At 37.5% G+C, this 26,807-nt stretch overlaps 1 protein-coding gene across 1 annotated transcript; it reads right to left on the bottom strand.

The window, feature by feature from the left end:
- Positions 1 to 1,258: 1,258 nt before the first annotated feature.
- LOC139128915 (uncharacterized) lies at positions 1,259 to 25,146 on the bottom strand. Its single transcript, XM_070694612.1, has 7 exons — positions 24,944 to 25,146; positions 22,627 to 22,675; positions 11,678 to 11,911; positions 4,301 to 4,597; positions 3,504 to 3,760; positions 2,565 to 2,866; positions 1,259 to 2,084 (listed from the first exon to the last, which is right to left on the bottom strand). Exons 1-7 carry the CDS (start codon positions 25,040 to 25,042, stop codon positions 2,072 to 2,074), a joined length of 1,251 nt encoding a protein of 416 aa, XP_070550713.1. The 5' UTR covers positions 25,043 to 25,146; the 3' UTR covers positions 1,259 to 2,071.
- Between the last annotated feature and the right edge of the window lie 1,661 nt (positions 25,147 to 26,807).

Raw genomic sequence — 26,807 nt, 5'->3', positions numbered from 1 at the left:
TACTATTCTTTTCTTTTGGGGCTCATATCAAAAGTCTTGCTAAATGAAAAATTGTCGCCCTTAGTTTCCAAAAAATAGAAAATTTCATTTTTTTTCACCCAGATTTAACATGAGTATGGTGGCCATTTTTAATTTGAAAGATCGGTTAACCTTTGGCAATTTGTTTCTCAAGTATCTCACTTTGCACAGTTACCTCTGATTTTGATTTTGGATTTTGAAAGAGTACAGCGGAAAGATTCTTTGAGGAAAGTTTGAGCAACAGTTTAAGTCTTTCACTTTCTAGGCTCATAGTACCTTATGATAAAGGACTACTATCACTACACCAGGTTGTTTTATTGGTAATTTTCACTTGTGGACTCGTTTTGGCTAACTGAGAGGTTCTAGGAATCTTCAAAGTATTGACTGCACGAGACATTCAGAGTCCGTTGGTAAAACAAATACCTTATTACTTGGTAGACAAGCTTGACAGGTGCCATTGCCCAGCATACGCTTCTCCCATTGTCTAAATGTCTCGGGTTACTCGTCGATCGTTCTGTCCCCTGCCTTTGTAACAATACTCATTACAGTGCAGTGCCAGTCAATTTCCCTGATTCGCGTGTGCATACAACATGATCAGTCTGATAAGAATCTCCGTTTGCCATTCCCAAATTTCAGGCACCTTCAGACCAAACGGCAGACAACTGAGAATTGCGCAGAACTATTATATATCTCACTTTTTCGGGCATTTTTCATGGATACTAACATTGTCGGTTGCAATTTGGCATTTTTATTTTACTTACGCTTTAAGGCTATATCAGAAAATCATTGAGTACCGTGAAAGTAATTTAATATCGTTGTATGTGGTGTTTTCAAAAACGACAGTCCTCAAAGAATTCTAATATAAAACGTTGGTCACCAAAATATATTTCTCCGGCTTTTTAAATAAATACTTAGGGTTGCGTCGAACACAATGAAAGTTATGTAACAAGGGATCTTGATACTCGTATATCTAAATAATCGTGAAACTGAATGTTTTTTTCATCTGTAATAAGGTTTATCTCATAGTTAGTAAAGTTTTCCGTACAATCCTTCAAGCACCAGGGTCATTGTACCAATAACCTTTCGGAGACTTTACCCAATACAGATAAATGGGCGTCAAAGCAGATGTAAGATTGGAGGAAGATATATATGATACAAATATTGTAGGTCTACTCAGTTGAGATAGGTACTGTAAAACCGCGGTCTAGAAGTGAATGAATCAGATCTTACAAATGTCAAATTTCCATTTCCCAGTGATTTTATTCCAATGAAGAAGACATTAATACGTCAAAAACTTTGTGACACGCACCAAAACGAGACCATGAGTCATTTAATTAAATATACTCCCTTTACAGTTTGACAGGGTGATACATTATCAAGTCTTGAGTCAAGAACTTAAGCAAGTGTTTTCATTAAACTCAAAGGGAACTTTGCACTTTCTTGCCCCTAATTAAGTAGTCCTTCCTATGTAAAAGTTAACATCATGATATAATTACTCACATAACAGACTAACTTAATGGCGCACGATAGCGTGTTATTATGTAATTAACAATAAATAATGTGTCACCCGTTGTAATGCTGGGACTAGTAACAACCTATACTGTTGATAAGATTTTTTCATATCTTTTCCAAGAAAAGAGAAACTATTTTAAAGATTTTCATTGAGAACATTGAAGTGCGAAGTGCAAACCACGATAAAGTGTATACATTACGCAATGCTATTATAGATAAATGGTTCTAGTCCTGCCCAACAGTCTGGTTTAAATGATTACATCGGTCAAAGAACACATACAATCTGAATTGACTGACAATTCCACGTTATGTAAGTGAAGAGTTAGAGAATCTCAAAAGAAAACAGATTTAAAATAAAGTAAAAACATAAAAGATTACACGATCCTTAAAGAATAAATACTGTTTGCCATCTATTCTGAAACTGAAGTAATAAATTTGACTGTCTTCTGCTATATATAATTCATTGACATGCTTCAAATTACCGCGCCGTCACGTCTCCAGGGATGACAGAGTCTGCGGATATCCCGATAAAGAATCTCTTTTACGGTGGGCAACTGAAATGAATCACAGTGACCAAGTATTAAACTCACTTATCAAACCAAGACTTGAAAGATGTAAATGCTCTACGCAACGAAGTGGTGTTTAGTACGTATTGACTTTTGCTGTTCGGTTTATGCGACTTAAGGAATCATGGATGGATTTTCTGAAAAGAACTGGAGTCGAGATTTATGCAAGGCTCTTCTCACAGTGTCTACATGAATATGCATTACCAAGGGTGAGAGTAGGGGTTCTATGTGTTCATATTGCTGCACATTGCATAATTAAAATGCGCTGCATCGAATGTTCATCAGTACATCATAGTAACTTCTGAAACAATATCCAGCATTTAAAATTTTGTATATGACTAACTGCTGGCCAACTGATATAATTTAATGTAAATTACACACGCATATGACATGTATCAAAAAAAAAAAACATTTAAAAAAAGTCAAGGGAGGCGGAATGATATTCAGGTGAAGTAACTTTTACTAAACCTTTTAGGCACTGCGTAGGAGTCCCCTAACTCATTGAAATCCGCTGCCATGGAACCATCCGCCTTCATCAGATCATCGGTTTTGTTTCCATTGTTGTTACCAAGGAGACCGCAGGTGTTTCCTGTCAGGCTGGACTTGTAACGGCATTCAATTGTCACCGTGCTGTGCTCTGAAGTGTACTTCATCCACCAGTCACCTTCCTGGGGCCAAACGTAATGCACGCCCTCTTCACTTCTCTCGTATGTCATGCCAGCTTCGCCGGTATCGCTATGAACATCAGAGGTCACTACGTCACCATCAATCTGTCCAATCAGTGAGTAGAGATTGTGTAAGTTGCAAAATCGGCAGCAACATTGACGGCGTTCTACTTTGTCGAAAGCGAAAAATTCTAAGTTTAAGCAACTGTCGGATATTACTAGTTCTAGGTACAAAATGTGGCGGGAGAAATATTTCGATTCTGCTGTTGATTTTAAATTCGTCCTCGTCCTCCGTGACATTCATACCCCTAGGTTATTCTGTCCCCTTTGAGTGTAATGCTTGCCTTGCAAAGAGGAGTGTTCATGTTGAATATTACATCGCCTGAAAAACTATAAAAGTCGAGGCAAGATATATGAAAGGACGTTTCAACGTACTCTTGGTTATGTTTTAGTGAAATTAAATATATAAACCGATATCTCTCCGTAAATTAGCAAAGCTAGTGAAAGAGGCTTGTTAAATTTTACATTTTGACCAATGAAACGATAGTGATAGACCCTATTTGAAACCTAAACCCAGTTATCAAGCCTCTTTCAGGGATTACAAAACTTGTAGATTATGTCCTATAAATTTTCTCGTCTGATAGATTTATTGTATCATTGATGTTTATCAGCCTAATGTCCACTTTCGTCATTTATTGATAGTTTCGATGGTAGTAGGATGCGAAGCAGCTCAACGACTTACAAAGACAGTGTTCTTGCGGTTGATGGTCAACTCATGGCCCTTGTGTCGACCACGAGTTTTGATGATCACCTCCTCGATGCGACGTGCACTAGTTTCGGGCACGGTACCATGTTTAGCAAATATCTCAAAGGTGGCCGTTTTATTGTAGCAGTCTTTGGCGAGCAAGTATGTGCAGTTTCCGTTGTAGGTTAATCTGACCCCGTCGAAGGTTTTATAGTGAGGATCCCCTTTGCCAGAAGCAACTTCGCAACCACAGTCTAGAGAAAGGAGACATGACTTGTAACGAAGCCGGCTATAAGCTGTGACTTGTACATTTCTTTTGAAACTTTTTGCCTTTGACATGAAGCTTTTAAATCAGATACGTACATATTAGTTGAGTGTTGATTATGTTAAGGTGTGACCTTCTCGCTGTTGTAACGTATGCATTACACTAATCTACGGGTTAATGCTGGAATTTTGGTCAGTATATCATGCTTGTTATAAGGTCATTTTAAAGTAAATGACGTTCTGACTTTTCCGACTTTTCATTTGTGTTTGGTGTCAAGTAATGTATGAATTGTTAGCAACGGCAGCCATAAACAGATATCGGTCTTAAAAAGTAATTCCTCGTGTACACTGAACGCGGCTATCTGATGCTAAAGGCGGTGTTTAGATTTAGTTTTACATGTATTTACTGAACAGCGACATTCATTCACTGTTAATCAACACCATGTACGCTATCCGACCTCTTGGTCTCAAAATTACCCTGGCCTACGATAAGACAGGTTGCAGCTTGAGTTATTCCGATCATTTCCTACCTGTCCATTTAGATGATGTGACTTTGACTGAGGACGATTTGTCTGCATTGTACACGATCACAAAATATCTGTAGTTGGTACACTGTTTGGTAGCAAAGACTGTCGCAAACCTCACGCCATGGCTCTGTACTGCCTTGACAACCCTGTGTGGCCTTGGCAGAGGGTTGGAAGGGCCCGGAGCGTCTTTGTACAGGAATAACCAGAACTCCGCATGACCTCCAACAAAATCGGATCCACCAATTGCGAGAAGGCTTATTTCAAAACAATCGACATGATAGTATACAATCAGATTCGTTTCTGAAAGAAAGGAATCGTAATAAAATAACTTAGTCCCTTGCTATTAATTGTATTTCATTGTATTCGAGTACCCCGCACGAAGAGAAGACATATATATATATATGCTAAGGCAACAATAAATAAATTAAAAACACTAGCAGTCCCCCTCAAGACAATAAAGTGTCAGAAAAAGCAGCAAGTAAAAGAGGTCTTATTGAGAACAAAGCTGATTGGTTGCAAATGGTCATGTGACCATCTGAGAAAGCGCGATTTAAACACCGCCCAAAAGAGCTAATACGTAAATTAATATAGTCTGATGTGAAGCAAAATTTATTCGCTGTTAATCAAAGGATAGGCCACCCCTCTACTGTTCCTGGTTAATGACGTTAATATAGGTAGGTAAGCTTTGAGGTTATAGAGGTAAACTTTGTCGCTGTAAATAAATCAACCCCTAGCACACGGATCAAGTGTAAACGTTCTTCGTTGTGTCAATGGAACGCTAATTATGGTGTGGGCTCTACAATTCAATCTCACGACTGGTCGACGTAATTGTCACAAGGTTGCACGTGATGCGCATTCATACTGGCAGAGTGGAGAGTACTTCGTCCTCCAAAAAGTACCCAGCTTCCAGACATTTTAATTAGTATGTAAATTTGCTTATTATGCTTTTTCCAAAAGAAATCAGAATTTGTAAAATAGCTGATTCCAGAGCCATGTATGACTTCATCTTTCTTTTAGTTGAGAGTTGTAATGTATATTGGCCGGAGGCCTTGAAATACAATAAAAGAACCAGTCATGTACTGGTCATTGTATATTATATTACTGTCATTGTCACAAGATGGACATTCTGCTTTAACCTAATCATGAAAGTCTTTCTTGTTTCTACATGACCTATTGCGATTATTTTTGTTTGTTTCTTCCCACCCTTGGAAACCTATGTCAAATAGTATCATGTACCCTTTCTCGAGGGTCTATGATCGGATCCAGTGCTGAAATAAAAACGTGACAATCGTTTTCCCCTACTCAGGAGGTCGCAACATCAATAACTAGTTAACATGTAATCTGATATAATGAATGTACTTTCCTAACTTCAAACGCAAGGGGCACTTAGGCGTACACGGTGTTAATAATTTGTTTACCATTGAATTTATTTATCATGTAGGTCAGTAAGGTTTTAGATAATTAGATATTATTCCCTAATATTTTTCTTCGTTCAGCGAAGGAAAATACGAGTGACGTAATGACCGTGTCACCACGAGTCGGAGACGAGTGGTGACACGGTCATTACGTCACGAGTATTTTCCGAGCTGAACGAAGGAAAATATTAGGGAATAATATACTTATCACATGCACAAGCCAAGAATTCGTTATTTTTTGCAAAATAAAATAAGTTTTCCATGACGATTCCGCGTTTAAACTTTTGAACTACTTTAGGAATAAATATCAGTACGCCGTGCACAAGTTGTCGATCATTTCCAGTCGTCCGTCGTGTGCGTTAGCGCTCACGTTCGTTCGTGTGTGGAGCAAATGACAGCTCTCGGTCTACACGTAGGCTACCTTCCGCAAAGTTATACTCTATTTCAAAGATAGCATAGTCCTAGAATTTTATCACAGACGAAGATACGCTATTTTTCGGGAACAAATATCGACTGAATCTCGACGGCGCGAACACTGTAGGCTAAACGTCGCGCCTGACCCTGTTTGCAATGCGTACGGAACCCACGGTATACGCGACCAGCTTCAAGTTCGTTGTTTCCGCAAATTATTCACGTAATTCCTTCGGAATATACAGGCGGTACACTCTTGTGTTTACATTGTTCGGATTAGTAATGTCGTAGTCTGTGAAAATATCGATTTCATTACATGACTTTTGATCGTGGGAGAAACATCGGCCGCCATGTTGTTTGTTTACATATTTACGAGCACACCGAAGATCGACAAAAAAAAGGTCCGACGCACCAAAATTGATGACATAGACGCGGGTTGTCGTGACGTAGAACGACCAGAGAATAAATCCCGTATTTTTTGTTCGGAGACGACAAACTTGGCTTGTGCATGTGATAAAGCTGATAAACAACCCTTTAATGCTTTTCACTTTTCTCGCTTTTCTTTCTTGTAATGCATTGCTGTTTAAACCCCGTTACAGCAATTGTGTAGGAACTTTGCAACAAGTTTGTAGTCCAGACAGGCTGTAAGTAGATGAGATATGTCGTTTTCATTATTTCGTTATTTTCGTCTTCCTGATTTTGTCATTTTCGTTCTTCATTATTTTTCTACTTCATTTGTTTTTGTGCCGCCGTGCCGTAAACAATGATGTTCCTTATTTAATATGATTAAGAAACGACCCTAATTAGACCAATAAAATATTATTTCATATCCGACTCAGTGTCCAATCTCCTGTCAAGAGACTGGAAAGACATCACGTTTGTTTCTGTCAACACAAACAGCCCCCATTATTAAGGCAGTACGCGACTTGAGAGTGAAAGACTAAAACTCTTCCTTAAACTTTCCTCAATGAAATTTTCATTATATTACCATGCCCTGTCCATCGCATTTTAATTGGTCGAGCTGAACATGTGACTGCCAACAAATATACAGTAATGGCTTGTTTACATGCCCGTGAATATGAATAATATCGTAAACATAGTAACTTGAAAGTTTAAACGAAAATTTTGATTTGTAAAAAGATGATAATCAATCACAAAATAAAATGGAGCACTTGTTGGCCAAGTTTAGACACTTTTTTCAAAAAATGTCCGAATTTGCAAAATTTTTGCAGCGCGCACTACTCACTGACCAGTTCTGGGGCCCCGTTGTCGTTCGCACGGGGTATTTTCGCAATTTTGACCGTTTTGGGGGGTCTGTTTATAATATTATAGAAATAACAGACTCCGCGCTGACCATTAACGTTTATTTATGGGCGCGGGCCAGAGGAAAGCCAAAATTAACGGGCGAGGCTGTTAATTTTTGGCTTTCCTCTCGCCCTTGCCCACAAAAAACGGTAATGTTCAGCGCTTCGTTCGTTATTTCTATAATCATTCTCTGATGAAGTCAAGAATTCAAGTCAGGGGTCACCGTGCAAATGTTGGTAGTGGAGAAACAAATCACCAAGCATTTTAATGGCCTCCAGCCATGTGTTAACTCTATGGGGAAAATAAATTTCGATTTTCGAAATACTCAGACGCTTAACACTTTTCGTATTGCAAGGGCTTTACCAGATGTGAACTAAATGTGCTCACGTGTTTTACAACAGGTTCATTAATAGTAGTACGCTTCACAGAACAATCAGATATCTGTTAAATCACCATATGTAGGAGGATTCATGAACTGTCGGACAGTACTCTAAGAGTTGAATCACTAGTTACGAAACTTTATTTAATATGCAAATGAGCTGTTTATTAACTTGACACTGCCAAATGCTTCATTAAATATCTATCAGATCAACATTTGTACCACGTTTCATTAAATTTAATGCTGTAATTTTAGAGTATTATCACTAATTACGAGGTTCAGTACATATGCAAATGAACCGTTAATTAACTTCACACAGTTCAATGTTTTATAGAATAATTAGATATTTTTCAGATCAATATCTGTTGCAGGTTCACCTAATTTGGTGCCGTAATTTTAGAGTCATATACCTAATTACAAAGTTTATTAAATATATAGATGAACCCTTCACAAACTTCACATAACTAAATGGTTTACAATACAGTTAGACATCTGTCGGATCAGTAGCTACGGCAGATTTCATCACATTTGGTGCATTTATTTCGGAGTTATACGACTAATTACAAAACTTCATAAAATTTGCAAATGAGCTATTTATTAATTTGACACCGCTCAATGCCTCTCGGGACAATTAAATATCTATAAGATCAACATCTGTAGCACATGTCATCAAATTTAATGCTGTGATTTAAGAGTAATGTCAATAATTACAAAGTTAATTAAATATGCAAATGAACCCTTAATTTACTTGACACTGCTCAATTAGATTACAATTAGATATCAGATAAATGTCTGTAGCAGGTTTCACCAAATTTGGTGCCGTATTTTCACAGTTATATACCTAATTACAAAGTTCATTAAATATGTAAACGAAACCGTAATTAACTTCACACCAGTAATTGCTTTACAACACAGTCACATATCTGTCGCATAAGTATCTGCAACTGATTTCATAAATGTTTGTGCAGTTATTTCAGAGTTATATGACTAATTACGAAATTTCATGAAATATGCAAATGAGCTACTTATTAACTTGACACTGCCCATCGGTTCTTAGTACGATTATATATTTATTAGATCAATATATGTAGCTGGTTTCACCGAATTTGGTGCCGTAATGTCAGAGTTATACACCTGATTACAAAGTTCATTAAATATGAAAATGAACCCTTATTGAACTTCACACTACTAAATACTTTACACCACATCTAGATGTCTGTGGCTTCAGTATCTGCAGCAGATTTCATTACATTTGGTGCATTAATTTGGGAGTTATATGGCTAATTACAAAACTTCATAAAATATGCAAATGAGCTATGTATTATAACTTGACACTGCCAAATGCTTTTCAGTACAACTAGATATATATCAGATCAATAATTGTTGAATCTATCATCAAATTTGGTGCAGGAATTTCAGAGTAATGTCACTAACTACAAAAGTTCATAAAATATGCAATTGAGCAGATAATTGACATGACACTCGGATTACCATCATAATGTTCTGAGATTGTCAACTCCGTAAAGTTTCTTGAAAGTGCAGTATTTCTTGATATATGTCGATACTGTCATTACTGTCTCCATAGGGAAACCATTATGTGAAAAAAATGATATTGCATAACTTCATTAATATGCAAGACACACTCACCAGAACTAATCAATTCTTGCAATTAGTATATGGTACCTGTCTACATAATCTGACTTAAATCTGTTCAGGCGTTTTTGAGTTATCGTGTAAACAGACAGACAGAAAGACAGAGACACACACTCACACACGGACAGACAGACATCGCTATGACATTAGCTCACGTATGTGAAAACGTGAGCTTAAAATGACTCCCGATAAGTTGTAGATCCAAAAGAATTGTAAAGTTCTGTCCCAAGGCGCATTCTACCTTATCAGTAGATCACTTTGGCGCTGACGTCATTACGACTCCGCCGATGCTGACTCGCTAAGTATGGAACCCTGAAATTTCGAGGTGTGAATCATGTTGAAAGCGATAATACCAAATCAAACTACTCGATCAGGATTAGCAAACTAATTTTGCTGACGTGCAAACAATATCTTGAAACACAGACAAGTTCTCCTTCTCTGTGATTACTGTTCCCTATATCTATCGGTAATTTCAGGACTCTAATATCGATATTAGACGATACAAGAATAACCAGCCTGGTGTTTCTGCACACCGCGTCTTTTAAATCGCCGATATTTTCCCCTTATTTACAAGAGATTTCGGGAATCCATATATCGATACTAAACTAGAATGACTTTATCTTGTCTTGGCACGCCGGGTCTGTGAAATTGCAGATATTTTCCCGATCGGCGATTTGGGAACCCTAATAACGATACTAGACGAATCACGATACTAGACAAGAATGACCTGACTTGTGTCTCGGCTGGCCGGGTCTGTGAAATCGCCGATTTTACCCAATATAATCGAACATTTTTGAGCCTCATATCGATACAAACGATACTACAATGGCTTTGCTCGTGTCCTGGCACGCTGGGTATCTGAAATCGTCCGACTGCCTCAAACTGACTCTAACTTCGATACCAAACGATATCCAATTGTCAAATCACGGGTAAATATCCGCTCTATACTGGAGATTTAACTACCTTCAATTGTAGATCAGGCCAAGCCCGACTTTCCTTTTTCTGTCTGTCTGTCTTCGCTACATAGCAATTTTAGAGTTGTCAAATATCAGGTAAATATCAAATATATATATATATATATATATATATATATATATATATATATATATATATATATATATCAAATATATATATATATATATATATATATATATATATATATATATATATATATATATATATATATATATATATCGAATGAGCTAATAGAGTTGTCCGAGATGACAAATAATAATGTCTGTACCTACGCGTATTTCAAGTTTATAAGGCTTGGCCACTATTGATCATGTATTAAATTATCAAATTTCAACTTTTGTCTCTTGAAGATCTGACCGTCATTGTTTTCGTATTGACGCATTTCCAGTAAACTTGTATTCTATTCACGTGTATGTTTTCCCCGCTTTTAGTCTCTTGGGACGATATAAATAGAAAACAGCGCTGGATATGGCAACTGCTATTGTAGTTGCACCAGTTCAGCTGGCACATCCATGGCTTATGTTACTCAGTCTCTTGCAAATGTTGGATATATGTAATTTATGCATAGACTAGATCAGGTAACTGGGAATGAAAGGCAGGTTGCAAGGATATCCATAGCCTCGTAACTTCAATGTCAAAATACCCAAATCGCTACTAAATTGTTGAGCACTGAGACTGATGAACAACATATTTTATTGAATGCAGCGTTTTCTCTACATGTCACTTTTAATATTGATTTTGCCTTCCTGGGATGCGTTTGCCCGATATCATTACGATCGTCACCCACTTCCGTTGCGGCGTCAATGTCGCATGCAGCATTCGTACCCGACATCGTGATGTTTGTCAACTTGTGATATGCTCGGCTGCTCTCTAGTTTCTGTTAAGTTGTGGCCCTCAAGTTTCCCCTAATTCGGGGTTTAAATCCATGAAAATATGCACCAATTCCCGTGCGTCGATCAAACGATTGTGTTGCATTGCGATACGCGTGTCTAAGCTGGAGTTTTCCCGCATTCCATCATTTATAAACACACTTCGCTAGACTATGTGTCGGGTCATCCTCATATATTAGTATATGTGGAAAACTTTGCTTTCTGTGTTTTGTGCGCGATTTCTGCTCTGTCAATAACTTTCAGGGCAATCAATGCTCGAAATGCGAAATTTGCGCAATCGTGCAGTCGAGAGAAAACCCTGGGAATGTAAATAACTGTCTTCTAGAAACAAATAACATTTCGACTTACTTACCACAATTTTTAGTTGGTCGTCCAATGTTACAATAATCATGGTCATATTCTGAAATGAAACACCAAGTAGACCCATCTCCGTCAGGGTTACGACAGTAGTTATGTTCTCCAATGCCACCATAGGGATATTCCTCTGGAGTGTATCTAATCCAGTTTAAACATGCAGCCCCCGAAACAGTCATCGAAACATTGCCAAGATAATCGGACCCGTCTTGAGAATGATAGCATTCACCGGCTGATAAAAACACAAACAATAACAATATTAATTTATAGATAAAAATATAATTAATCTGATGACTGCTTATAGTAAAGTTCAGCAATAAAATAAACAAATACTCGATTACGTTAAGGCGAGGCTCGAGAAATTTATTATGAATATGCAAATTTGAACTGATAAATATTCATGTTTCTACGAGCGCGCGCGCTCAGCATGATTCAACTGGATCGCTGACGTGTATGTGGTGTGCGAGTGTAGCCTTCGAGGCTTCAGCTCACGTGGGCAAAAGACCAAAACGGGAAATTTGGAACAACTATTTATGCCAACCAACTTCACCGTTTCGGTCTTTAGCATATCCAGATCGAAATAAACGCAATTTCACGAAGATTATTGTGGTGACGCCATCATGGTGCCGCCATCAGCTTATGTTGATCCCTGATGTGGCCCACTTCATTTTCGCCATCATTCATCAAGGACAGACTAAAGTGTTTTTACAACAACTGGTTGTCACTACTCACGATATGTACGAAAAACCGCCAGAGACAAAAGCAAGGTTAAGTATTTCCTCGATCTCCAGAACTGCTCTCGCACCGACGCGATTGCTGAATGCGTGCTGAAATGGACGCGACCGCCTCGTTACTAGGATACAGTCAGTTGTCTCTACCCATAAAGCATTGCATGTGGTCCCTGGATGGGCTTCCCCAGGGGTCTGCATAGTCTGGTTCCCTGCCCAATTCTACGAAAAGGAACAGGTATGCGCCATTCTATTCACGGCACTGATTGGACGACACTATGGAACATGTTGATTGGCTAAGAGCAGCACAAGCGTCTACTGCACCCGCTGCAGTGTTATATGTTGTTTCGAATTTCAAAAACAAACTTAAAATTAACTCGATTCTGTCATTCGGGTGAAGTACGCTCTTTCACAAATAAACTACCTCGTACGACGTTTTGCATAATGAAACATTGATTTTTGAAGACGTGTAATGTTCATATAACTGCCCTCCCTGATTTGTTGCTAAGTTACTGTCAAGGACGCAGTCATTTCGAACATTCCAGCCTGGCATCACGCGCAATGAGCATCCGCCATTTTGCCCAAAATCTTGGCAAAATGGCTGCCTCATACCTGGCCCTTTTCGTCAGCACAGCGCAGCCAGCGGTTGAAAGGGAGCTGAGAACCTGACTAGGGTCTGCATAGGGATTCTGCGGGCCGGCTAGAGTCCAAAATTACGAAAAGAAAATTGCCAAAATCCGGCTTAACATTTTATTTTTTTTTAAGTCGCTGATTTGAAAATTATATTGACATGTTTGTCAATATTATGCTGACAATTCTTTATCCCAGAAAGCAAGTGCAGGCACAGTTTGACCCCAATTACGCTCGTACTGGAGGTCGTACGTCAAGGGTCAGCTGATATTTTGTGGTGAGTCATTACTTCGGGGGGGGGGCGAATTTCTTACAGTATAGGTCGCACTAGTGATGGAAAGTGGGGTCAACGCGGGCAATGTGGTTATTTACAGGATCTGGGGGGAATCTACCTGCCGGATTCTGTGCTCGAACTGACAATACCATTATCGAACCAAAATACCGTTATTTAGTCAAATTAATAATTATTTCGGGGATTTCATCAACATGATACTATTTTGCGGAGTCATTGTTTATGAAATACATATACAAAGTTTGAATAAAACGGAAGGATGTCCCGATGTAGCCAGTAAAACCGAAACGTACTCATCGATAGAGGGCACCCTTGCGGGAGCTGGGCCTTAACATACTCGAGTACTGTCGGGGTGTTAAGATTAGGCGGCATGACTCGGGGAGGATTTTATAAAAATTTGCATGTTTTGAGATGTTTTCAATTGGAAAGCTTGGAAAATTCAAGATAATAAAAAATTGACGACTCCTTTTATTTTCAATAATATACTACAGTTTCTTGATCTACATCCTACAGCATCTTAGAATACCCAGTATCGTTAATGCAACTTGTCATTGTGATTGCTGAAAACAATTTTAAATCTTGATCTAAGTTGATTATCAGCACTAACATTATAGGATGCAGATATATAGTCAATGTTAATATTGGAGCTGATGATTGGTATTTCAATTCTACGTAGGAACAGAAACTGTTGCTGGTACATGTAACAAGACCCTGAAAAACAATTTTGAAATGTTACATTTACTAGGCCCTTAATTACACATTTTTTGCCATGAGCACTGTGTGGTATGGAATAGTTGTCTGAGGATATTTAAATAATAACACATGAGAGCGAGGGCAATATCACGATTTATTGCCTGCCCAAGGGATGGTGGTCATGATCGAAATACTGATGATGCCCTGTAACCTCCACAAATGTAATAATCTCCACAAATGTAATATCAACCACAATTGTAATAAAATGCACCATAAATGTAATATCGCCCATAAATGTAACAAAAATCAACCATAAATGTAATAAAAACACCAACCACAAATGTAATAAATGGTACCATAAATGTAATAAAAAAACACCCATAAATGTAATACTTGTCAACCATAAATGTAATAAATCTATTTTGTCGTTGCAATTGAGGAATTAGCCCTTAAATATTGATCTATGTAATAAGGAAAGCAACTCCACACATTATTCATATCTTGATTGTTTGCGTTTTAGTGTGTTTGTACGGGTATTTGAAAGTGTATTTTACGTTTCACTGTTTTGTGTATAGAACTGATTGGCCACGGCGAGACACAGCTGTAATATGAATGTCAGTGCAGTCTCTACTCCAGAGTGGGGAAGACTGTATAACACTACGATCCTTTAACGCAGTTTTTTCGAAAATTGCCGTACTTTCTTAATCAATTGCCTCAAATTCGTCTTCAGTGGATAAATTGTGTGGAATAATCGATAGATTGTCTGTATTCCTATGTTGTCCCACTTGAAGTTTGTTCCTTCACAAGGGATGCCAGGATGTCTAATTTTATTCTACTGTGTTCAAGGTAGTGTTCGTATTGTTTTTTACTAGATTGAAATATATGTTCTCGTCACCATGTTTTGTGTCGTAAGTTTCTGTTATAAGGTTTTATATTTCTCTGTTATTTGTTCTGAGTCATCTGTCATAAACTTTGTGTGGTATCACTGGTTGATGAGTTATTTTGACGCTTCCTTATTATGTAATTATCATTGTCTAGAACTGCTGTTCCACTTCCATTATCTAACGGTTTGATCAGTACCTCGCCGTTTTCTGATAGCGTTCTCAAAGTATTCTATTCTGTGTTTCGGAAAGGAAACCTAGTTTCAGGAAAGTATGCAATAACATTACACTAGTCTTATTAAAGTTATTATTTACTCAGGGCATTGATAAACAAACGATCACATATGCAAGTTCAAGTTTATTACATTTATGGTTGAGTTTTATTACATTTATGGTTAATTTGTTTATTACATTTGTGGTGTGCGGGTTGTTACATTTATGGTTGACTATTTTATTACATTGTGGTTGATTTTATTACATTTGTGGTTGATATTACATTTGTGGAGATTATTACATTTGTGGAGGTTACATGCCCGAGCCGAGCCTACGGCTCGGGCATCATCAGTATTTCGATCATGACCACCCGAGGGCAGGCAAAAAATCGTGATATTGCCCTCGCTCTCATGTGGTATTATTTTTATTACACCGAACAATCAAAGAAGCAAAAAAACAAAAACACAAAGACTTCTTCGAGTACAGTTCGCCTTCTGAGTCCAGACCTCAGCGTAAAATGTTGTCAGTGCCGAGTCTAGGGTTGCCGCTAAAGTTTGCCGATCTTCTCGGTGGCGTATCCAAATTTGGTGCTTGCATAATCGCTGAAGACAGAAATTGCATTCATTGTTGCCATTTTCGTTCGTTTGCTGTTTACTTGTATCAAAATATCGTCTAACTGTGCCGGTGACAGCTCTGCATGACGTTTCGCAGCCGACTGCAAAGTACAACAAGCGAACGACAATTTGTTTTGCGCAGAAAGGATGCGCAGTAAGTAAAATGACGTCATCCATGTAATATCAAATGCAGAGGGCATCATCAAGTTCGCAGAGGGCATAATCACGTTCTTGTACATATCACGTGAGTCGCGTTTAACCAATGGCAGTGCACGCTGAATGAGGGAGGTGTAATAAATATATATATAGTATACTTCAATCTAGAATTAAATTAATTTGATATCGATTGCAATATAATGGCCACTACCTGTACAAATACATATTATATTCATGTGACGAGAGTATCAATAACTTTGTATGTTTTGTGTAGTTTGGCATATTTATCAGTAAGACTGTATGACATACTTTATTTGTTCTTAAATATTTATCGTGAGACTGCTTATTTGACACTTCTAATACTATATTTTAGTAAATATCCACTGCGCTGTAAACATAATTTGAATCTACTGTAAATGGTTTGCGCAATGTTGGTGTCGGATGCATTTTATGCCAAGCCCCGTAGGTAAGCGCTTCCATTTTTTCTTACGAAAGCTGATAACATTGCAACTCCAAAAACTACAGTGTACCAAATGCATATCCGCAATAGCTCTTATTGTGATACATATCAGTCCTGCATATCATCTGTATCATCTATCGTATCTTTTATGTCATATGGCCCTAATGCATAAGATATATATTTTTAATCAATGTTTCCAAGTGGAAGCATATACGAAACATGTATGAGAAGGCATTTGATATTGAAACATCAATGAAACTTGTACAATAAATGCATTGTCCTAAATAGACCTTGCTTTGATAAATATTCATCATAGAGTAGACATAATCTGTGCCAGCAATCGTGTGATTGTGTCATATGGAGTATAAGGTATAGTCTAAGCCATGTCTTGTAGGTAAACACTTTCTTAAATTTTACATAAGGCTTTTTGAAATATCCTATAATGTTAGTTGTGAATTAAATGTGTTGTCCTAAAATGTCTTTCATTGATTACGATATATATATATATATATATATATATATATATATATATATATATATATATATATATATATATATATATATGACATATCTAGCCAATCCCGACTTTGCTTTGTCTGACTCTAACTTCAATACAACAAGATACTAAATTGTCAAATCGCCGGTAAATATCCGACATTTTACTACCTTACAGATCTGGCAAAGCACGACTCTGCTTTTTCCAACTTCAATACAAGACGATGCTTGAGTTGTCTGATCTCCGGCCGATATTAGAGTTGTCAAATTTCGGTTCGATATCCGATATATTTATATATATTCGGAGATTTCACCACCTTGTAGGTCTGGCCAAACAAATCTAATGTCGATATTGTATAGTCTAGTAGCGGTGAATATCCAATGCCATATAGAAGTGTAATGTCGCTTTGTGCTCTACATAGGAGTTTCGTAAAGGTTATGAGAATTTTCATGAGCTGCAGTTCTACAATACGGGGATAGTACAGACGCAAGTATAGCAATTAGTACAGGTCAACCTATTTGCGTCTGTATGGGAATTTAAACGGGACTATCCAATTCTCAATGTATACCAAACATGATTGAAACTAATTTGGGAGAAATGGATCTTTCCACTGCTCAAATTTTTCAAAACTGTTAGGTGCCTTATAGCTGAAAGCGGCAATATTACAAATTACCAATAAAAACAAGTTTGTTGCAAAAACAAGAGAGAAAAGCAGATGAGCTTATATATGGAGATTAAGCCAACATTACTGCGCTTTCCTATTATCGCATATTAGTTTAAATCGTGTTACCATAAAACAGTCTGAAAAACTAACTCTGATTTTCACGTGCACCCAATCACAAAACCGTTAACGACGTATTCACCTAGGTCATGGTATGAGTTAAGTAGTATTTGGAAGTAAACGGTGCACCTGTGACTGTTCAATACTTTGCTTTTAAGCCGACGATATCATCATAGAGACTACTTTGTAACTATGGAATAAAACCCGCAAGGCACTAATTGAGGAATAATTTCGACACGTTTTTATCGTTGTTGAACCATGATTATCCTCCAAATGCCGTTCCAATAAATTTCGCGCCATTTCGGTCGTATTCATATACTAAGGATTTAAATCTCTGCTCTTGCAAAACAAATGACACACAAACGTGTAAACATAGTATAAATATAAATGATGTATCTTATCTTGAAGTTTCTTCTGCAAAGGAAAAATCCAGCATTATAACAAAGAGAAAATTTGATTATAACACACCACAATAATATCAAGCGATCAGTCGGAAAATGAGTAATAATTGGGTCACGTGATCGTTGCTAAGTGCGATTGTGTATAATCACATCCTTGTACTTACCAAAAAATGGTTACAAAATACTGATCACATTAACTTTCTCGTGCTTGCATAGCCATTTCCAAGGTTAAAATAAATAATCTGCTGCGATCGTTTTGGCGGAGGCCTGGGGGAAAAGATACGATGAACTGCAAAACGAGTGTTTGCGTCCGCAATGACCAACACTCTGCGCATTTTGCAAAAAAAATCTCACCGACGCTGTGGTTAAAAAGATGAAATGCAGTGCAGTGTTTCCCACCGATAAGTGCGGGAATACAATATGATTTGGAAAAAAGGCCAAAGTAATGTGCCGTCTAAATTTTCTCCTGCTGTATTAAGGTAGTATGCACCTCGAAAGTGAAAGACTTAAACTTTTGTTCTAACTTTCCTCAAGGAATCTTTCAATCATTCTCTTTCAAAATCAAGAATAAAAATAGGGGGTCACCGTGCAAATTTTTGTACTAGAGAAACAAATTACCCAAGATTTACCGATATTAGAAATTCAAAATGGCCGCCATCCCTGTGTTAACTCTATAGAGAAAAATAAAAAAATTTGAATTTCGAAAACTAAGCCGGTAAAAAGTTTTCTTTCACCAAGAGCTTTAAAATGAACCCCAACATGTGGTATATCAGAAGAGAACTGTAAAAGTTTGAGAGTCCCAATGTCTGTCCCCGAGGTGCGTTCTACCTTAAGGTAAGGGACGGACCATTAGATCTTGGGAGGGGGGGGGTGGTCAAAAACAGAAAAAAAAAATTTCAGAGCAGAAAGTTAGGAAAAAAAAAATCTTCAAACTAGTTTGCAAAATAAAAAAAAAATAAATAAGAAGACAAAGGCGTAAAAAACAATCTGCAAAAGTCTTTAAATTTTGATTTTTTTTTAGATTTTACCGACAGAAAGCAACTTTCTGTCTGTTTTAGTACATCCTCCCGGCACATTTTTAATTTTAATTTATACATTTAGAGTGACTGTATCCCTTATACTGGAAGTTGTGATTATCTTATCTTTTCAGGACTTTTGTATTCTGATCACTTGAAATTATGAAATTATAGAACCTGTTTTCTACTTGTTTCCTGCGTACAAACCAAGCAGGTACACTAGGTAAAACATTGAAACTATGGTATGGTTGTCAAGACAGAAAGTTGTATTTGCCTTTTAAGATCAAGGTAAAGAGATGCAGGCCACATCAGTTTCATTTTTTTCACAGCATTTTATTGCAATGATGAATGCAAGAATGGGTGAACAAGTAGAAACACGTCAATAATGATAAAACAACATATCAAGTCATTATGTATATTTTGCTTTTAAAAAGGCATTTTCAATTCTTTTTCTCAAAAAACAGCCTCAAAATACAACAGCAACACATGTTTTAACATTCAACAATACACTACGTAGAATGCCATCTATCCAACAAATCCCAACACAAAAACACACAATAGGGGTTGAACTTTGAAAGTTTCTCGATAGCAAATACTGAATAAATCTGCATGAATAATCGTTTTCGTGTAGCAAATTTCAAAGACATTGGACAAGCCCTTTCAGAGAATAGATTTTTTGACCATGAATGGCATAAATTGCCCTAAAAAGACAAATATTGAAATTTCAACACATCTATAACATCCAATCAATTTGGACATGCTGCTACAGAGAAATAGATGTTTTGATCAAAAAAGGGCAACAATTGCTCTAAAAACACAAATATGCAAATTTAACTATATTATTTAGCTTATTTTAGCTTCTCAGCTTGTCAAAATCAATTGTAAATCATGAGATATGCATGATGTTTGGAGGGGTGAATGTAGCCATTTCACCACGCAGTAGAAAGGGAAGCCAGGAAACCAAAATAGTCAATTTTCAAAACCGTAGGAAGCTACTGAGGAGCAAGAAGACCATGTTTCAGAGGAAGATGTGTAATCCGAAAAAAATGCTCCCAAAGTGCCATCAAATAACACCATTTTTATCTCTATTTTTCAAAAGCTCCAACAGCAGGAGGGGGGACACCCCCCTCCTGACCACCCCCCGCAAAAATACTCCTCAAGTGTCACCAAATAACACCATTTTAATCTCTATTTTTCAAAAGCTCCAACGGCAGGAGGGGGATACCCCCTCCTGACCACCCCCCGCAAAAATACTCCCCAAGTGTCACCAAATAACACCATTTTAATCTCTATTTTTCAAAAGCTCCAACGGCAGGAGGGGGACACCCCCTCCTAACCACCACCCCCCCCGCGCAAAAATACTCCCCAAGTGTCACCAAATAACACCATTTTAATCTCTATTTTTCAAAAGCTCCAACAGCAGGAGGGGGACACCCCCCTCCTGACCACCCCCCCGCAAATATACTCCTCAAGTGTCACCAAATAACACCATTTTAATCTCTATTTTTCAAAAGCTCCAACGGCAGGAGGGGGACACCCCTCCTGACCACCCCCCCAAAAAATACTCCCCAAGTGTCACCAAATATCACCATTTTAATCTCTATTTTTCTAAAGGCTCCAACGGCAGGAGGGGGACACCCCCTCCTGACCACCCCCGCAAAAATACTCACCAAGTGTCACCAAATAACACCATTTTAATCTCTATTTTTCAACAGCTCTAACGGCAGGAGGGGGACACCCCCTCCTGACCTCCCCCCACAAAAATACTCCCCAAGTGCCACCGAATAACACCATTGTAATCTCTATTTTTCAAAAGCTCCAAAAGCAGCAGGGGGACACCCTCTCCTGACCTCCCCCCCCCCCGTGACCGCTTGCGTGGCCGTTGTGGTGCTTGGCACCACATCTTTGCCCTCTTTATCTTCAGACCGTGACGAACTAAAAAAAATTATAAATCTGAAAATTTACTCTGAAAAAAAAATTTGCACAGCTAATCTCAATTGGAAAAAAAAAATTCAGAAATTTACAATAGTAAAAAAAAATTTTCACAATTTCATTGTGACCACCCCCCCTCCCAAGGTCTAATGGTCCATCCCTAAAGGGCGACGAATTCGGACGCGCACACGCTTTAGAACATTTCTGGGCAGATTTAACTCCAGGCTGCCGCAAATGGGTGATTTTGTAGCGCATGTATTTAACATCACCCGTCATTCTTAAAATTGCGCTTTTACCTAATTTTTTGACCCAGTCTCTTAGAAATGCATGTTACCTATAACCTTGTCATATTTTGACCCCTAGGAAGCTGGTTTTTATTCAATATGAGCGCAAAATTAACATTTCTCTCCCATTTACATGGCGCATATTAGCCATTCACCTGGAGATATTGTAAAAAAGTAGCGTGGTGACACCCTTTTATTAAAAGTGTAAACTAAAAGGTATTACGTCAGGATTTTATTCGCCAAGTTCGGTTAAAATGACACCATTCAAAGCGACAGGAAGAAAGTTCGAAAATTATGTAGTGATATAATTTCGATATCGTCATTTTGTAATCGATACTTATGTTAAAATTTCTTTACAAACATCATGAAAACTATACATTCGATAGATATGGATCTTAATTCTTGGTATTTATTAAAATAAACTCATTTGCTAAGCGTTTTATACTTGCTTTCTTTTGTTTAAGTGAATTATATCATTTTTATTTATTTCTAACGACGCCATTTTAACGTACGTTTCCATGGAAACGAGCATGGTGACCCCCATTTTTTATTTCATTTTTGCACTTGCACAACTTCCAAGAATATTTGTGCAAAGTTTCAAGAAAATGACACCACAACCTAATTTTGACGTAATTCGTAGTACTTCACCTTAAATGCGAACTGGCGTTAGGGCAGTCAGTCAAAAATAGAGTCGCAATCTTGCACATTGTATTACTGTATATGCCATTGATGCAATATACACATCAAGGAACACACTGTCAAGTTCCGATGTACTCTTGCATATCGATCTCTTAACTGTGACAGTCCTTCAACCAAGCAAGAGACTAGGGTCAACATATGATGGAGTGTATTTCCATAATGATAGCTGTAAAATTCAGCATCAACGATTCCCATTACCTAATACTGAGAGCAAACGACCTTCATTTACACTTCGACACGAAATACATTCTGGTCGCGCTTTTCGCAACTGATTAACAGGCGTTAAATGTGTACATATTACATCGGCGAAGTTGTAATGTTTTCTCCCGATTTTGACGAACATAAATAAACGTTTCATCGGCAAAATCATGTATCTCTGAGTGTCGAGAATTGTAACCTTCACAGGTAGAGACAAATCATCGAAGATTGCTACAGATGACGGCAATGGTCTTTGCCCATTTACACAACGTCTACGTTCTGGGAAAAGTGTGTTGCCTTGATCGGTAAAATAGCATTAATATGTATCGTTAGTTATTAATTTAAATCGCTTTCTTCAACACCAGCAGACTTTGATAAGTAAATATTCTTCGTGAGCTTTATTTTCAATATTACATTAAAGTTTCAGTTATTTAACAACTACAATTACAGGAAAAATTATTCGTTAGACTTACTTCGATTTTGCAGACTTCTCCGCTCTTGATGCATCTTGAAGTTGCTGGACTGTAAATGAAATACGACTTTTAACTCCTTTTGACGAAAAGTTACGATAACTTTGTTTTGTATCCTTGAGAAATAATCTCCTACAGAGCAATGTCAAAATGGAAGCTTGTGACAGTGAATGTCGTAAGTGACTGATACGTAGAATAGGTACAAATGTAAAGCTATGGCCATCAGTCGGAATAATGTCGACCTTCTTGAAATTGTGAGTCTCGGTCTCACTTAGAATGGCCTGGTTGGCTAGCGTTGTAGTCTTCGTTAGAGGGTGGTCTCGTTTGGCAGAGGTACCACTGTAAGGACTAGCATAAACTCCCGTTCAAACGAACCTTTTATCACACGAAAATGTTGCGAAAACATAAATTAAATGTACAAGGGCACGGAAAACCACAACAGGTAATATTAAAATAAAGTGGGTAATTTTGAGAGAGAGAGAGAGAGAGAGAGAGAGAGAGAGAGAGAGAGAGAGAGAGAGAGAGAGAGAATTCGCAACACTCTCACAGTTCACGTAGCATATCGAAGTCGCTGGAAAAGCTACCTATTTACAGAAGCGTAAACGTTAGTTGATTTGGACGAATTTTCTCCAAATCATCATAAACACCGATTTAAAACAATTTCTTTTCTTATATTGGATGTAACTCGTACTTTCATCTTCAAGAGTGTGTATGCTAGCTGCTGAATTTGGTTGTCTGCTGAAAATTCGACAATTCATCGTGACATTTTGGGTAAGTAGTAGCTGTTTTCAAGCATTGCAAGTCATCTTCATGTAAATAGATTGCCAACTGTGTATTGAGTTGATTCTCGCGATGGCTTGGACAGGACGAGAGAGAAAGAGAGACAGACACAGACAGACAGACACGACGGGGGTAGAAAGGTACCTAGAGAGGCTTTCAGGTCTTTGTTTGTTACATTGTGGGCGTATCTAGTAGCGGCATCTTGTTCTCTGCTCAAGCTTGCTGCTTAATTGGGTATGTTTAACGAAAATGTGGCAGTTCGTCCTGTTTTTTGACAGAGAAGTTGTTGCCGTTTTTAAGGGGCATTGCATATTTTGCTAATATTGATTCAATTTGAATTTAGTTGTTAACCCAAGATTGAAATGTTGGTAGAGTGCACGTTTTAGCTTATCAAGCAGTTGTAAGTTACCTAATACAGAAGTGTTAATTAATGCAAACGTATGCAAATCACCAGATTTTCTGGCTTCTTTTTCCTCCAAATTTCAAAATATCCAAAGAATTTAACTTCATTCTGGCTGGGTCAAATTTTCTGAAATTTTCACATTGTATTTTTTAAATGGTAATTAACAAAACGACTCTTCTGTTTGGCAATAAAATTCTTACATTTTGAATAAGAGGAATTTTAATTTTGTTAATCATGATTTTAATCACTTTTTTGAGTGCCAGTCTTTTCAACTCTTGCCATTTTAGAATGAGGATAGATAGTGCAGAATAAAATAGTCGTTATTTTCTACATATACTCTGGCTTCTTGCAAGTTAAATATTACATTTCCGAAAATAGTGTCAAGTTTTTTACTTAAATTTATTTGTATCTTTAATACCAAAATTGAGGTTTTTTACCCCATATATACAGCAACTTCATCCTTCGAGTAAACTACTGTTACCGTACTAAACTTTAGAGTCTTTGCGTTTTGAAAATTTATAGTATGAAGGGGGTTCCTTGTAATGTTTGATGAGAAATATTGCTTAGAAAAAAGTTGTATTGGCAACATGCCACTCCATCTTAAGTATTACAGAATGCAGTTATGGCTTAGAGTGAAACGAACAACGAAAAGCGACTTAGGATCCATTCCAATATGAGATTTCGCGAAACAACTTTGGTAGAGAGAGTAGGTTTGTTGTAGATTGCAAGTAAATATTGCATGGCACCAAGAGGAGATGTTGTTATAAAAACCAGAAAGGTAAAGGGGATGAACGAAATGAATTGTCAACAAAATGAAATTTCATTAATGTAGCATTTGTGGACTTAGATCCTACGCATGGTATTTGCAACAAATATATCATGCTCTTGAATCGTACATTTCATCTCGCTGTCTAAGACCTACTGAAATCAAGCACATTCGAAATGTCGAAATTAGTCCACTGTGCAACTTTTTTGTTGGAGGAGCTAGCCAGCTTCGTTCAAATGTAGTATATTCTTGAAGAATTGGACGGCGACTCAGGGCTTTGAGTGACTGACACTGAGGTAACATAAAGAACGCGAACGAAAATGTGATGAAAGTGAAACTTCGCATCAACACAGACATATATGGAAACTTACCGTTTCTCTGTTTCGGCTAACTTTTAAGGAATGCATCTTTGACGACAGAACATAACCAGATAGAACGAGCTGCAGCAGTAGGATTGGCAACTTACACATCTTTTCAAAATTGTACCGAGCAGAGTACTTTGATGCTGTAAAGTGTCAGCTTTACAGAGAGAAGAGAGAGAGTGATTTGACTACAAGTGCAGTGAATGATTTGTGAACGAAATCTGCAAGCTCTCCTTTTTATAACGATTCAAAAGTGCCACGTGCACGCTGACGTGGTCCGAAAAATAGGGGAAAGGATTAGACCAACTCTCATCGAATCCAGATGTTTCCATTCTCTGATCAGAATATGGAAGTGATATGAAGTTAAACTGTTCCAATTATCATTTCTATTCAAGGTAATACATTACCAGTTCCATGAGAAATTTGAGATTTACAAATTTAAGTAGGACCATCCTGAACCACTGATAGTTAGTGGTTGTACCAGGTGTCCGGAGTAGGTAAGCGTACCCTTCTAGCATGCTACACTCATCAGGATTGGTCCCAAAATTGTCTAAATATTGTATGAAGAGACACTGTATATGAATCACTAAAATACGTCAAAACCGGGAATGCTGTCGCTAATCATTTGAGTGACAAGGTTTCATATTTGGCCAAAATGTCATCATATCGACCGCACAAATTTTTGAAAGTCTTCACGAGTCTTTTTGGATCTGTATCCCTGTCTCATCTCATCCCTAGTTTTGATACCAATAAGCTGTGTCTCATGTGAAAATCAGCGTAGGAATCACAAGCCCTTCAAGATATGAGAAGTTGAGACACGTAATCACCATAAGCAGGTGCAGATTGAATATTACTTGATTAGTGGGGATAATTTATGATATCAAAATCGAAATCATCCCTTTTGTCATACAACTTAGTGTGTAGCCCATTAGTACCCACTTGCACGAACAGATCAAGATATGAAGCTGCGTTCTTATCCTCAGTTGCTTCTTTGATTTCCAATTCATCAGGGTAGATATGATGTAAGTAATTTGATAGATCTGCATTGTCTAGACTAATCAGATCATCAAAATATCTGTGCGTGTTGTTAAAAACCTTGCAATTGTTTAGATCCTGCTTTGTAGAGAGATTGTAGGAACTCTGCTTCATATGAATACAGAATTATGTCAGCAGGAAGTGGTGCTCAATTTGTACCCATTTGTATGTCGATAGATTGTTGAAAGGTCATACCACCAAACTTAACGAATATGTTGTCGATTAAGAAAATTAGCATGTTAATAGAATCTTCATCTGTGTGCTGGGCATCCATGTTGTTACTAAAATAACCTGACCTATGTGTGATGGTAATGTATTGGTACCTTCTACTGCCATTTTAATGCAATTGTAAGTTTTGCTGTTGTTTGAAGGAAAGTTGACATTTTTCAAAACATTGTTATAGTTAAAAAGTTTCCTACCAATGTTTTTTTTGTGTATGAGTGGGAAACAATAAGTGGTTCTTGAAATTTAAATATGTATTTTTCCAACGACTTTCTTATCATGCAAAATATTGCTGATGTTTATGTGGTCAATCCCTTTGTTTGCAAATTGTACATGACAAAATAAACGCTTTTCACTTTTTAAGAGTTCCCTCCTTACTGGCTTATACAGCCGGTAACTGCTGATATCGATTGTAATTTGAACTAAACGATAATCAGAGCTATTTTGGTTGATTCATCTTTTGAACTCCTGAGAGTAACGATCTCAATTTCTGCAAGGAACCAGCAAATAAAGTAGTTCTCATTTTGTTAACTCCCTATGGCTGATTGAGTATGGACAATAGATCACTGAACTTGGGAAGACTGCTGGTATAACATCCAAAATAGCCAGAACTGGT

Source organism: Ptychodera flava, unplaced genomic scaffold, assembly GCF_041260155.1.
Source record: "Ptychodera flava strain L36383 unplaced genomic scaffold, AS_Pfla_20210202 Scaffold_78__1_contigs__length_561843_pilon, whole genome shotgun sequence".
NCBI classification, from domain to species: Eukaryota; Metazoa; Hemichordata; class Enteropneusta; family Ptychoderidae; genus Ptychodera; species Ptychodera flava.
Note: the sequence above shows the minus strand (reverse complement) of the source record. Positions and strands in the feature narration are given on the sequence as shown.